Below are 14612 nucleotides of genomic sequence, written 5' to 3'. Positions count from 1 at the left end.
ATTTTTTTACTGTTGTTACAGAAACAATATTTCAAAAGCAAAGCAACCTTTTGAGTGTGTTTTTTGTGTGTAAAATAGTCAACCAATCGTTTCCTGTCATGTTTTTTGGCGATATATATATATGTGGGCATCGATGACTCCACATATTATTGCGGGTATTATCTTCACCTCCTTTCTTCTTTCGCTTGCACTTAACTCTTCTCTCTCTCTCTTTCTGCAACAATTTCGGAGTCTTCCGAGGGAAAAAACAAGCCATCTATTTTACTTTCCTTCTCCTACTCTTGTAGGACATGAAAAAGCTAACTTTTTGCAAGTCAATCATGCAGATATCGAGATACCAGATAGCAAGAAAAGTCCTTTAAACTAGGGTTTTTACTTGGAGCTTTTTTTGAGTTTAGCTTTTTTGTGGCTTTCGTTTGTGGAGTTTAATGTCTGTTAGAAAAGGAAGAAGGATAGAAACTTTCTTTTGGTTGCCTTCTTTTTCTTCCTTTTGTTCTATCGTATAAACATTAGCCTTTTGGAGAGGAAGCTGGAGACATTTGGATTCAGGCCTCGTGTCTCCGCTACCTCTCTCTCCTTTCTCTCTCATTTCTCTCTCCTTCCATTTTATATAAGTTTGGAATTTATTTTTTTTGGTTGGTGTGAAAGTTTTAGATATTTTTCTGTGCAAAGCGTTTCATTTACAGCTGAAATATGCATGGAGTGATTCTGTTGATGCGAATGTTAGTATAAAGTTAAGATCTCGGAGATTCTGCAATTTCAACAGTGGGCGATATTTCATGAATTTTGAGGATTTTCTTGATAGCAGTGGCGGCGGTGGCGGCGTAGGTGTAAGAATTGTTTCTGATATACAGTTTAATAGCAATAAAACTACTCTAAGAAGCAAGAGTAACAGCAGCATGCCCACTGGTGCAATGGCGCAGCCCCTACTTGTTTCTCAGTCACTCGCGGCCAAAGCCTTGTTCAACTCCCCCGGCCTCTCTCTTGCCCTCGTAACGCCGATTCTCTCTTTCTATATTTCTGTATATGTATATATTTCTTTGTATGTATGTTTGCGTGGGATGATTTTATTGATGGATTTCACTTACATTTGAGCAGCAAACGAGTATGGAGGGTCAAGGTGAGGTGGGGAAAATAGGGGAGAATTTTGAGTCTACCATCGTCGGTGGAAGGAGGAGTAGAGATGAAGAACATGAGAGCAGATCTGGGAGTGATAATCTGGATGGTGTCTCCGGAGATGATCTTGATGCTGCCGACAAGCCACCGAGGAAGAAAAGATACCACCGACACACTCCCCAGCAAATCCAAGAACTTGAAACGTTTGCTTTTTTCAAGAAACTTTTCTATTTTTTTCCGATTTCTACCCTTTTTCTGGTTGGTTTTTGACGAATTTTGTTGCTTTCTGAATGCTTTTTTCAGTCTTTTTAAGGAGTGTCCACATCCTGATGAAAAGCAAAGATTGGAGCTTAGCAGAAGGCTTTGCTTGGAGACTAGACAGGTCAAGTTTTGGTTTCAGAATCGAAGAACTCAGATGAAGGTACACACACGAAAAGCGGATAAATTTTGAACTTTCTGCGTTTTTTTTTTTTTTTTTGGTGTTTGATGGGGATATTATGTGAATATTGCCCCAGACGCAACTCGAACGCCATGAGAATTCGTTACTCAGGCAAGAAAATGACAAGCTCCGAGCTGAAAACATGTCGATGAGGGAGATGATGAGGAACCCCATCTGCACCAACTGTGGCGGCCCGGCCATTATCGGGGAAATATCCCTTGAAGAGCAACATCTACGAATAGAGAATGCTCGATTGAAAGACGAATTAGACCGAGTTTGCACCCTTGCAGGGAAGTTTTTAGGCCGCCCCATTTCATCTTTAGCTGCATCCATGGGCCTTCCAATGCCTAACTCAAACCTAGAACTCGGAGTAGGAAACAATGACTTCGGAGGCCTAAATGCCCTTCCTCCAGCTCTTCCTTCAGGCCCTCCTCATTTCGGATCGGGGATTTCGCCCCCTCTCTCTATTGAACGACCTTCTAAACCATCGAATATCACCCCAATCGACAGATCATTGGAGAGATCTGTGTACTTGGAGCTTGCTTTGTCTGCCATGGATGAATTGGTGAAAATGGCCCAAACTGATGAGCCACTTTGGATTAAAAGCTTGGAAGGTGGGAGAGAAGTATTGAATCATGAAGAGTATTTCAGGACATTCACCCTCTCTATTGGTATGAAACCAAATGGCTTTGTTACCGAAGCTTCGAGGGAGACCGGTATGGTGATCATCAATAGTTTGGCCCTCGTTGAGACGCTGATGGATTCGGTATACATTCATCTGACATTTAAAACCACATTGTTTAGAGTTCCCTTCATTCTTGACTTTATGTTATTGTTTGTGATTATAGAACAAATGGACGGAGATGTTTCCTTGTATAATTCCAAGAACCTCAACCACAGATGTTATATGTAGCGGCATGGGAGGAACAAGAAATGGTTCGCTTCAGCTGGTAAATGCCAATTATTATCCTAGTTTGTATTTCTTTAGTTTAATAGGACGAAGAATTAATTTCTTATCCTTTTTGTTATCATTAGATGCACGCTGAGCTCCAAGTTCTATCACCATTAGTCCCTGTTCGCGACGTAAACTTTCTCCGATTCTGCAAGCAGCACGCCGAGGGTGTGTGGGCTGTTGTCGATGTATCCATCGATACAATTCGTGAAACATCCGGTGGCCCGGTGTTTTCGAGCTGCCGAAGGCTGCCTTCCGGCTGTGTGGTGCAAGATATGCCTAATGGCTACTCTAAGGTAATAGTTTCTTGTTTCCAAAATATGGATTTTCTTGTTTGACTGCTACTTGCTGCAAACTCGGAGTTGTGTTCATCAATCGACTCCCCTCGTGTTTGGTCCGTTCACCTTTTGGTTTTAACTAAGTTTGTTGTGGCAACTGCACCATTGGAGCTTAGTTGGGAGCATTTATTTAGTTTAAAATCATGTTTATTTTCTTGTTAAAGATTCAAGAAATTTGCGACTCATTTTTTATAAACTTGAATTTTTCTTAAAAGTTTTTCAAATGTTTTGGACTTGAAGATATGAAACTCAAGCGAATCATCGCTTCTAGTGCCGCGTATATTTTTATAATAAAGTCTTACTTTTACAAGATCGGATGGTTATTAGTTTACTAATACCGTACATGGGTTAACTAATCGAGGCTAATCAACCCTTTTAATGTAAATGAATAGAACCATCTATTGCTCCTCTTTTTGCTCCTTGGGACACATTAATTTCCTAATATTTAGATGCAATAAATAATATTTTTAACATTGGTAAACTAAAAACTAAGAATATATATCACATATTTATATTCATGAAATTGGTGGATATGATGTATATATACTTTTCTACTAAAAAATATTAATTTTTGAAGTGTTGGGTACCCGTGAAACGAACGTAAGAGTTTTTATGGAAAAACTAAATATTTTTAGGTTTCTATTCTGTCCCTATCTGATACAATGGTCACACATTAAATTTGTGCAACTGTGGTGTCTATTTCCATCCGTATGATGTGTTTGTTTTGCTACCAATTAAAGACCTTTTGGTCAAACCCCAAGACTCGCCACAAATTTGTTTGTTTAAACTACATCATACCTCGTGCCTACAAATCTTGCATAATTTTGTGCTGGCCAATGGCCCAATATTTTATTACTGATACTTTTTTTTTTATCGAACCTTATTTTTTTTATAGTTCGTGGTTAATTATGGTCGGATAGGCTGTGTTTTTTAGTATTTATTTATTACCACTTTTGGGTTTTTGTCTTCGAGGAAATTGGGTTTTCTTTTAATTATTTCTTTTTTAAAAAAAAAATCAGAGAGAAACTAGCTAATTGAGTGTTGGTGGATACAATTATGCGGGGGGGCTTAATAGTTCTTTTATGGTTAAAATTACCTAAATTGCATTGCTGAGGCATTGGTCTAAAATAATAATTATATTGTCATGTTAATAGTAGAATGAAATTTATGTGTAAAAATTGTAGTTCTAAAATTATTTTAACAAATAACTTGTGGCTAAACGTTTGTGTTTTTCCTTGTCCTTCTATTTTGCAGGTGACATGGGTGGAACATGCCGAATATGACGAAAGTGTGATTCACCAGCTCTACCGACCTCTGATTGGGGCTGGAATGGGCTTTGGCGCAGAACGGTGGATAGCCACTCTCCAACGCCAATGCGAGTGTCTCGCCATACTCATGTCATCCTCCGTACCTGCTCGCGATCATACAGGTGGAGTTCATATCTTTTTAACGGATATAATCTGAATAATTTCCAGCATTGTATTGTTTTCTTCTGTTTCTTTCCTACGCACCGTTCTGCATGCATGTATCCATAGTAACTCTAATCCGAAGTTAAGGTTATGAGATATATAACTGATCGACCATTTTCTTGTTTGATGCGCAGCAATAACATCTGGCGGGCGGAAGAGCATGTTGAAGTTGGCACAACGAATGACCAACAACTTCTGTGCTGGTGTGTGCGCCTCAACTCTTCATAAATGGAACAAGCTTAATTCAGGCAATGTAGACGAGGATGTAAGGGTCATGACTCGGAAGAGTGTCGACGACCCTGGGGAGCCACCTGGTATTGTGGTGAGTGCCGCCACGTCTGTGTGGTTGCCAGTGTCGCCTCAAAGGCTATTCGACTTCCTACGCGACGAGCGTCTGAGGAGCGAGTGGGACATCCTCTCCAACGGCGGCCCTATGCAAGAAATGGCTCACATTGCCAAGGGACAAGATCATGGCAACTGTGTTTCTCTCCTCCGTGCAAGTGTAAGCCCCCGCTTCTTATTTCACCATATTTTTTTGTGTCTAGCTTAAGTTTCATATATGCTCTACAACTTGATGAAGTTTGGAAAGTGCATTTAATTTTCTTGAAATTGACTTTTTTCACATAGCAAATATCGATAATTATTTATTTTATGTTGAATTATGTTATGTAAGATGCACTTTGTATGTCTTTCTTGATCTAAGTTTTTTTTTAAAAAAAAAAAACCTGGAATTCTAAAATATGGTCTTTGGGTCCATTACTTTTTAAACTTTACATTTTTCGCTTTTTTAATGAAAACTAAAAATGGAAAATACGAATCATATGCACGTGATATTTTGATGATTCGATTCTCACTGTGAATTTATTATTATTTTCATGTTTGATGTAATCATGATTACATGGGACAACAGAATTTGAAATTTTGGATTTATTCATCAACTTTATATCCTCCCATGATGTGTCTTTACTTCAACCTTAATTTTATTATTTTTAACTGTGTGAATTATAAAAAAAGTCAAAATTATTTGTCAACTGTCAGCTTTCTGGGTCAGCCCAGCTGTGGAACATGTACAAAAGTACTAAGGACTTTCTTGTCATTTTACCTCACAGGCCATGAACTCGAACCAGAGCAGCATGCTGATCCTCCAGGAGACATGCATAGACGCGGCGGGGTCGCTTGTTGTGTACGCGCCGGTCGACATACCTGCCATGCACGTGGTCATGAACGGTGGCGATTCTGCCTACGTGGCGTTGCTCCCCTCAGGATTCGTCATTGTACCAGATGGGCCGGGCTCTCGCGGGCCCTCAAGTAATGGGCCGATTGGGATGGCCCACGGAGTGAGTGGATCTTTGTTAACGGTTGCGTTCCAGATACTGGTGAACAGCCTTCCAACGGCCAAACTCACCGTCGAATCGGTGGAGACCGTTAATAACTTGATAACATGCACGGTGCAGAAGATAAAGGCCGCCCTCAATTGCGAAAGCTGACGTTTTCGCGACGTCGTGTGACATTTTTTGAATAGGTTGATTTGGTGTGGTGTTTTGAATATGTGTCGATGTTTTGAAAAACATGAAGAGCTAATTCATGGGGTGAGTCAAGAACGAACCACAACTAAAACAATCCTTGCATCGTGATAAGGGCGAAGCATGCAGCCTCGTTCATGGCTGGTGGCGGCGGCGGCGGCGGCGGTTCTTAGCACCATGCAAGGGTGGTGGTTCGGGTATTGACTCTGGAATAATATTTGATTTGTGTGACGTTTTATAGATAACTTTGCTTCTTGATTTGGTACGGTACAATGTTGTCGTATTTCTCCTTTTATATTTCATTTTATATAGCATTTTGCAAATACAATAATGAGAAACTACTATTGACAGCGTGAACACTTTTCTTGAACATGTTATTTACGTTACTACTTAGACTCTAATGAAAAATTGGAAATCTACTGTTGTTTGGCTTTACTCACATCATTGGCGGTCAAAGTTTTTGCGCTTTTTTTATTAACGGATTTATGTATCGGATTTCATTCATCCATTATTTGTAAAAATGGAAATAACATGCATTTGGCTAGCGCATGTTTTTGTATCATTTTAAAGCAAAGTTGAAATTGGTATTTGAACTTTAAGTTCGTATAGATTCACCAATAAATCGTAGAAAGGAATGACCGGTGGTATCTTCATTATCGGTTAACCCCGACTTGTATTCAAAAGTTGAGCTTTTCCATACCCGATGTGACATTAACGACTTCTCCGTGAATTTGAGTTAATATTATCATCATCGATCGAATCGATGTTATATGCCGATGATTTATGACTCTTCATATACCAAATTTCTAAATTTAGGATAAGATTTCATATTCAATTATTACATTAAATATGTTTACAATATTTATTTAATATGACAATAATTTTATAATAATTAATATATATGGAAGAAGAAGGGGTAGGGGGCCAAGGGAATGCATTAAATGGGGGGATGCATTTAAATATTTCTGTTGGGTGGAAACATTAACTGCCTGCCTGCCTGCTTGCTTGCTTGCTTTTCTTTCCTTTCTTTTCCTAACACCAGACTCATTCTATGTATTCGCCAAAAATCAACGTCAAAAGTAGCATGACGGATCCTCCCGATAATAAATAAACAAAAACAACACATTTTTCGTATCTGGCCTCCGGTTTCCTTAGTTTCTCGTACACACATGTGTGTGTATAATTATATACGTAATTTTGATATATTGATATTGAGGTGTCACTCACCTAGTTGGATATTTTTCATATGTTTTATACAATTTTAATGTATTGTTCATCTTTAACAATATGCTCAACGTTGATGTGTTGATGTGCAATTTTCATATGTTTCATTATGTATGATTGTCGTCTCAATTTGCAAACACAAGCATTCACCAAGTGCATATATAATATATACACCAAAACACACACAATTTTTGAATTATTTCAAATAAGATATGAGTCTTTTTGAATTATTTCAAATAAAACACGTACTTGAATTAAATGATATTCAAAAATTCAAATCATTCCGATTTCTCTATTTCACGTCTACCCGTATTTTAACAGTAAGTATCACAAAAATTCTCTAAATATTCCATGTCTGTAAGTTTTGATGCTTGATTCGTATGGTTATAATCTCGAAATAATGGAGGTTATATTATAATAGAAAAATTGCTAAGAGTTTTAAACATCCTGAAGGGACAATATCATTTTAAAGAAAAACTTTCATCTATCAAATAATTATAATAATTTTTTCCCATAAAAACTTTTGTGAGTCAATTTTATGAGATGACTCTCTTATTTGGGTCATTCATAAAAAAATATTACTTTTTAAGCCAAATATATTACTTAATATTATAAATATGAGCATGGTCGATCCCTCTCACACAGAGACGGATTTACTCATGGGCTGTACTGGGCTGTAGCCCAGCCCACTTTTTTTTAGCGACGGTTTTTCAGCCGTCGCTAATATTTGCGACGGGTTTAGTAAAACCGTCGCCGATGTGAATCGGCGACGGTTTTAATTCAAACAGTTGCTATTAATAGCAACTGTTTTTTGAAAAACCGTTGCTAATAGCGACGGTTGTTTCAAAAACGTCGTACATCAATGTCTTAGTCCAATCAAGTCCCGTCCATTTACAAGGATGAGACCAAATTCATTCCATATCCTCTGATCCACCCCACCTCAATTCTACAAAATTTCTCTCCCTAGTCCCAAACCCTTTAGCGATAAAATAGAATTGTGGACTCCCGAAGAAATCGAATTGCTCATCGGCAAGGCAACAATCCAGGTAAGAATCGGCTATACATTTTTTATTTTGTTTTTTATAGCTTCTTTGTGCGTGATTTGTGGTTTCTTGATTGTTTGTTGTTGAGTTGCTGATTGACTATTACTTGTTTATTTGTTTAATAATTATTATATACTTGTTTAGGATTATAACTTGAATTATTTCAAAATGGAACATTAATCTTGTTTTGACATTACCTGTGTCTACTGCCACTACTGAGCGGGCTTTTTCAGCAATGAAGCATGTGAAGACGACACTTCGCAATAAAATAGAGGATGACTTTCTTGCCGATTGTTTGACACTCTATATTGAACGAGATTTACCTAAACATATTGATGTAAATTCTATTATTGATGAATTTTATGTTTTAAAATCTCGTAAAGCATAACTTCGTTGAACGATATAATGTAAATTTTTTTTAATAATATATAACTTATCATATTGAGTTCAAGCCCCCCAACTTCTATTCTTGGATCCGTCCCTGCTCTCACATATCTCACTGGAGGCCTACTGTTTTTCCTGAGATTAATTATAAATATTTTCCTAATTTCTGGATCTCGAAATTGAATTTATGATTTTACCAACATGAGAAAGAAGTACAAAGACATTCATGAAAAAAAAATCAAAATTTACTAAATATCTTTAAAATAAAAGTTCGAAATATCATATTTACTTTTTAAAACAACGAGTTTTATAAATCTCACCTGTTTTTTAGTAGCTGGATCCGACAATATACATGTTTCAAGTGATATTATTACTGAAGTATTTTTTATTAAATTTCGGTGTCCCATAATCCACCCTATGTTTGCGTGTGTGTTTTCTTAATTTTTGCTAATATTAACTAGATCCTACGACTATTTTTAAAATAAATAAAATAGAAAACAACCAATTACATTTCGGACAAAAGTGCTTTTCAAGTTGCATTTGATATTATGCTATTTATTGATTATTATTATTTTTGGACAGTTAATTTCCATTGATTTAAATCTAACTTACGATATTTTCCTCTTTGGCGGCTTGGTACGGCCTAGGGAAATTTTCCACGGAATTCGTTTCATATGTGATTTGGGAGTTCTGTCGATTATATATAAATTTTAAAAAAAAAGTTTTAGGAAATTGTCAAGTTCTATGCTAACTAATTCCCACCCATTGTTGCATAGAATTACATTTTGTAGAGGCAAAAACATGTGTAAGCAGTATCACATGTCGTATTTTGTGAGACAGATCTCTTATTTTGTTCATCCATGAAAAAATTTTACTTTTTATGTTAAGAGTATTATTTTTATTGTGAATATCGATAGGGTTGATCTGTTTCACAGATGAATATTCGTGAGATCGTCTCACAAAAGATATGCACTTTTCTAGAGGACATAAATGTGTTGGTAAATGTTCACTTTCTAATTTATATGCTCATAAATATATCCCTCTCTGATTAGAAAATGAATCGGTCATTTTATATGCAAAATGGTTGATTTTGTTTATAAATATGTATATTATAAAATTTCAGTGAGACGGTCTCATTTGTTAATTTTGTGATATGTGTGTATCTGTGTGAAATAAATATATGACCTTTAATGTTAAATTTAAAATATGAATTAATGTAAATTTAATTAGGGGCATTTGGAAATGTATATAGTTTGATGTTGCTAGGTTCGTTCTATAATCATAAAAAAAGGCCAAATTCAGGAATGAATATGGAATGTGAACATTGAAATTTATTTACATTTAATACATAAAAAGGACATTGATGTTTCCATTTCAGATTTAATTGTCGTAGATGTATCATCACATATTTTCACACATAACCATATAATATTATTTAGAACCCATTATAATTTTTAAATTCCAAATATATATTTAAATTTATAATCGAGAAAATACAGCAATTTTTTCATTTGCTTTCGTTTAATTTCTTATGGTCCAATTCCAAAAATTATTGAGTTTAAATGTCGACGTTTCAAGTCTCGTCGTCATTTTTAATGTTATGGATGGAAGTCATGTCTACTTTTTTTTTAAAAAAAAGTCAACAAAATGGACTATTTAATGTACTTTTTTAATCGGGGAATTCCATAAAAATTGGACCTTTTCAAGTGTAGAATTAGGACTTAAACTATCTGTCATTGTCAATGTTTTCAGTTGCAAAAGATACTATAATACCTCGAGACCGGCGACTGAGGCATGATGGATCTACAATGCATTGACTAGATCAATAATATGATATTCTATAATCGTTATATTTCAATTTATACTAAGTAAATTTCTTAGTTCGCACTAGATAAAATATTGATCATCTTATTTAGATGTGCGGCATATATTTTGTGAAAATATGCATAAAATTGTTTGTATTTTTCACCGATGAGACAGATCAACTCAAATTTGTTTACATTGTAAAGTTTCGTTGCTTCATTTTTTTACAAGCTCAATAATTTCATTCTACAAAAAGTTGTTATAATGTTGAAGTATGTTCTATAGATTTTCAAATGATTTAGCTATTTTACTATTATTTTTATTAGTATTATTTGTCTATTTAACAACCTAAATTTATGTTCCACATTTTTTAGTTTCCATCTTATTTTTTCTCTTATAATTTCAATTTCGAAATTTTATAAATTTCATTCTAATTTTTTTAAAAAAAAAAAACTACTCCGTTCTAAAAAGAACACGTGTATATCGCATGTGCGACGACCAACCAGTAATATAAATGTGATGACCTCCGTAGAAAAGGCCCATTGATAAGTGGGCTTCCTATCAACGTTCACATGGAAGTGGGCTCCAACCAAAGACCCATGTAGTTTGTCCAAGTCCCAACTAGCGTGAGCCCCCTACTACCTATCCTTTTCTTAGGGTAGATGTTGACTGAGAAAAAATAAGACAAAAATTTCAAAATACATGAATAATATAAGATTAGTCATTTCACATTATTGCGCAATAATTGTTTAATAAAAATCATCGCTGACCACTAAAATAAAATAAAATAAAATAAAATAAAAATCATATGCCTTTTACTGAATTATTGCAACTTAAATTACTAATTTCGGTGGAACTTTTGGATATCTCATGCCCACAAGTTTTACCACGAAAACTTGTGTGAGACAGTTTCATGGGTTGTATTTTGTAAGACAGATCTCTTACTTGGGTCATCCATGAAAAAATATTACTTTTTATGCTAAAAATATTATTTTTTATTGTAAATATCGATAAGGTTAACCCGTATCACAGATAAAGATTCGTGAGACCGTGTCACAAGAGACATACTCACCAACATTTTGAAACTAAACTCGAGACAACACTTCGTATTTTTTTTAAAAAAATTTAAGGATTCATTCGATTTGTGTTGAATATTGATAAAGTTTAAGAATATAAAACAGAAAATGGAGTAAAATAAATAATTTTTTTTAAAAAAACTAAAATTTTCATATAAAATTAAAAATTAAAGTTGTAAATTGAACCTAAGACCCCAAATAATAATAAATAGTGCAAATTGTGTATTTGTCGACATGGCAGAAAAGTCTTGGAGGAAAAAAGGCTAGAAATAGTTTGACAAGATAGGTGGCCAAAAAAAGAGTCGGACAATTATAGAGCAACCCTAATTGAAATATTGGTAACATTAAATTGCATTGATTGAAGTAGACCTATCATGAATTTGAATGAAAATGGGGAATTTATTTTATTTTAATTTTTTTTTTTAAAAAGAAAACTGGGTCAATGGCACCCATAATTTGAAATAGTCATTATCCTTGGAAATGAGGTGTGTGTGTATTTTTTGAATTGTATAACTAATTGTGGACCATGAAATTTATATGATAGATCTCTTTGTTTTATTTGTGGTAGCTTTCACAAAATTTGATAGGTGAAATACCTTATGTTATTTTTTTTGAAAGTTAAATTTAGAGTAATTATTACTATGAAGTGGTAATTAGAGGTTTTGATAAGATGGAGGTGTGTTTTAAGACTGTAAAATTATTCCAAACCCCGTCGGCGTTGTGTTTTACTGAAAATTTACTTTTAATTATTATATTGAATAATAAGATTTTTTGGTTTTTTTCTACGAAGGAATTTCGATGCATATGTTAAAGTTCAATTAAAAAAAATTAATGTGGAAGAAATGGAAAAAACAAAAAAAATAAAAGTAAAAAACAAAAAGAAGTAGAAAGGAATGAGAAAAATGAAAGAAAGAAAAGAGGAATAGCCGGCTCTTTTTGTAATACTAGCTACTCTGCACACGCACCGCGTGTGTGTACAATTTTTTTTTATAATTATTTATGGACTAAAATGAAATTTGACAAATTATCGAAGTACTAAAGTGCTATTTGAATAATTGTAATAAAAAAAATAAAATCAAAAATGTTTTTTGAAATTAAAAAAAAACAAAATGTAATTTTGATATCAAATAGGGGCAAAATAGGAAAACCAAAAAACAGACCAAAGACACCAAAAACAGTTATTCTAATATGCTTAAACTTAATAAATAGTAAAATGTATTTGGATCGAAATTGGGCTTTGTGGAGAGGCTAGAGTATTTGGGCTCGGGATTGGAGTACAATTCAGGCCCACTGTGATGCTGTGAAGAGAAGAAACAGATCCGACATGTGGTGAAATCGAGAATAAATAAAATTTGTGTTCAAGCACAACAAAGGTTGTGTTTTAATGGGAAGATTTAGAGAATTTCGATTTAAGAAAGGATTTAAACCCAAATCTTGTAGGATCTTGGAACCTCGGTCCTCACCTTTTCCAATGGGGCAAGAAGCATCGCATTTTATACACTTTCCATGTGTTCCTAGTTTGGTAAACCTGCCTCCTTTGTTTTTATTCAGATTTATAGAAAAATAATGAAGAGATGAGGAATTATATTCATGAGAAATCTATTGAAGTATTGAAAATAATTCGATCGGTCGCATAAGTATATTTTCTTTTTTTTTTTTTTTCAGAAGGAGTCGTTTCTGGCCATTATGTATTATATCTATTTCAAAACAATATCTCATAATTTTTATTTTGATGTAAATTTTACCATTGTACACGCGTCATATATTGCACATCTATTATTATTCTATTCATTGTAAAAAAAAAAAATTAGCTCGTATTGCTATATTCATGAAAAGAATATATTGTAATATCATAAAAAAATTATAAATTTTCATATCGGCTGGGTAAATCAGATTGAATTTAGTGGACGATTGTGTCGGGTCGGATGGATTTCTTCTCGGGCACGCTGGATTTAGACGGAGAGTATTTGAGTAGGAGGATCTACAAATTTAAAATGACAAATATCGTTAGTGGGGCGTCAGAAGGTTTTCAGGCGTGACCACTATGTCCATGCCCTGCTCCTTTACATTGCCATATCTGACGACTCATATCAATCTTGATCTTGTCACACCATCCTTACGGTGTTGAAAGACAAGCAAAAGATATTAAATCATGGCATCTCATACCTATGGACCCGAGAGCGACACCTGTACCAAGGTACTAGGATATATGACCATCGTGTGAAACCCTATCATCTGAATCTCATCATATGCTGCCCGGGCTTACATTAACCTGGCTTTAGCTAAGAACCCAAGCCCTCTTGTGCTAGTAGTGATATGGTCTATATATATATATGTTAAAACTTTTTTAAGATAGATTGTTTGATAAATAAAATACCAAAAATAATATCTTAATCGAAATGTTTATCGAAGATACAATTTTGAGATACATCGAAAACATAAAAGATAATTTTGGATCAGACAAAAATATTGAAAGTAAGAGTGTCCAAAATAAAACTTCATTTATTGACCAAAATAACAAAATCACTTTTGAAGAATCAGAATTAGTATATGACCGAGTCTGAAATTGAATTAAACTAAAAGAAGAAAAAACAAAATTTTGGTGTTAATAACCACAAAAACCTTTTTATTTTCCTTCACTCTTTAGAGATTATATTAACAAACACTCCTTTAATTTTCTTGCAGAGAACGGAACAAAATTATTGACAATATTTATAGATTTGAGTGTAACTTAGTACATGCACACATTTTTCTCGACTATGTTAGAATTAAAACTAGAATTGGGTTGGGCTAGTGTGTCACGTATCGGTACGAGTTCAGCCCAAGCCGTTTAGATCTTCACATTGTTTACAAGCCCAATAACCACATAACCTGGGCCGAATCCAGTAATTGGAGCGACAAAGAATGTTTGTAAAGAATTATAATATATATGTATGTATATATATATATAATTTTTTTGAGTAAGTCTTTTGTGAGACGGTCTCACGAATATTTATCTGTGAGACAGATCAACCCTACCGATATTCACAAAACGTAATACTTTTAGCATAAAAAGTAACATTTTTTCATGGATGACCAAAATAAGAGATCTGTCTCACAAAATACGACCTGTGAGACCATCTCACACAAGTTTTTGTCTTTCGTTTCAAGGCAATTTGTTAAAGCTGATTGAGGATAATTTGCATGGAAAAGTTTGAATTGATAGTAAATTTCAAATAACAAGTAACAACTATCTTCGGTGTATT

General features: G+C 34.4%; 1 protein-coding gene across 1 annotated transcript; it reads left to right on the top strand.

Annotated features, from left to right (window-relative positions):
• Positions 1 to 135: 135 nt before the first annotated feature.
• LOC140826633 (homeobox-leucine zipper protein ANTHOCYANINLESS 2-like) lies at positions 136 to 6178 on the top strand. Its single transcript, XM_073189083.1, has 9 exons — positions 136 to 992; positions 1099 to 1319; positions 1420 to 1537; positions 1632 to 2321; positions 2404 to 2505; positions 2591 to 2803; positions 4100 to 4274; positions 4449 to 4816; positions 5424 to 6178. The coding sequence occupies exons 1-9, from the start codon at positions 780 to 782 to the stop codon at positions 5799 to 5801; spliced, it is 2478 nt and encodes an 825-aa protein (XP_073045184.1). The 5' UTR covers positions 136 to 779; the 3' UTR covers positions 5802 to 6178.
• Positions 6179 to 14612: the final 8434 nt, after the last annotated feature.

Source organism: Primulina eburnea, chromosome 3 (assembly GCF_022965805.1).
Source record: "Primulina eburnea isolate SZY01 chromosome 3, ASM2296580v1, whole genome shotgun sequence".
Taxonomy (NCBI): domain Eukaryota; kingdom Viridiplantae; phylum Streptophyta; class Magnoliopsida; order Lamiales; family Gesneriaceae; genus Primulina; species Primulina eburnea.
The sequence above is the reverse complement of the archived record's forward strand: the minus strand, read 5'-3'. Positions and strand labels throughout refer to the sequence as shown.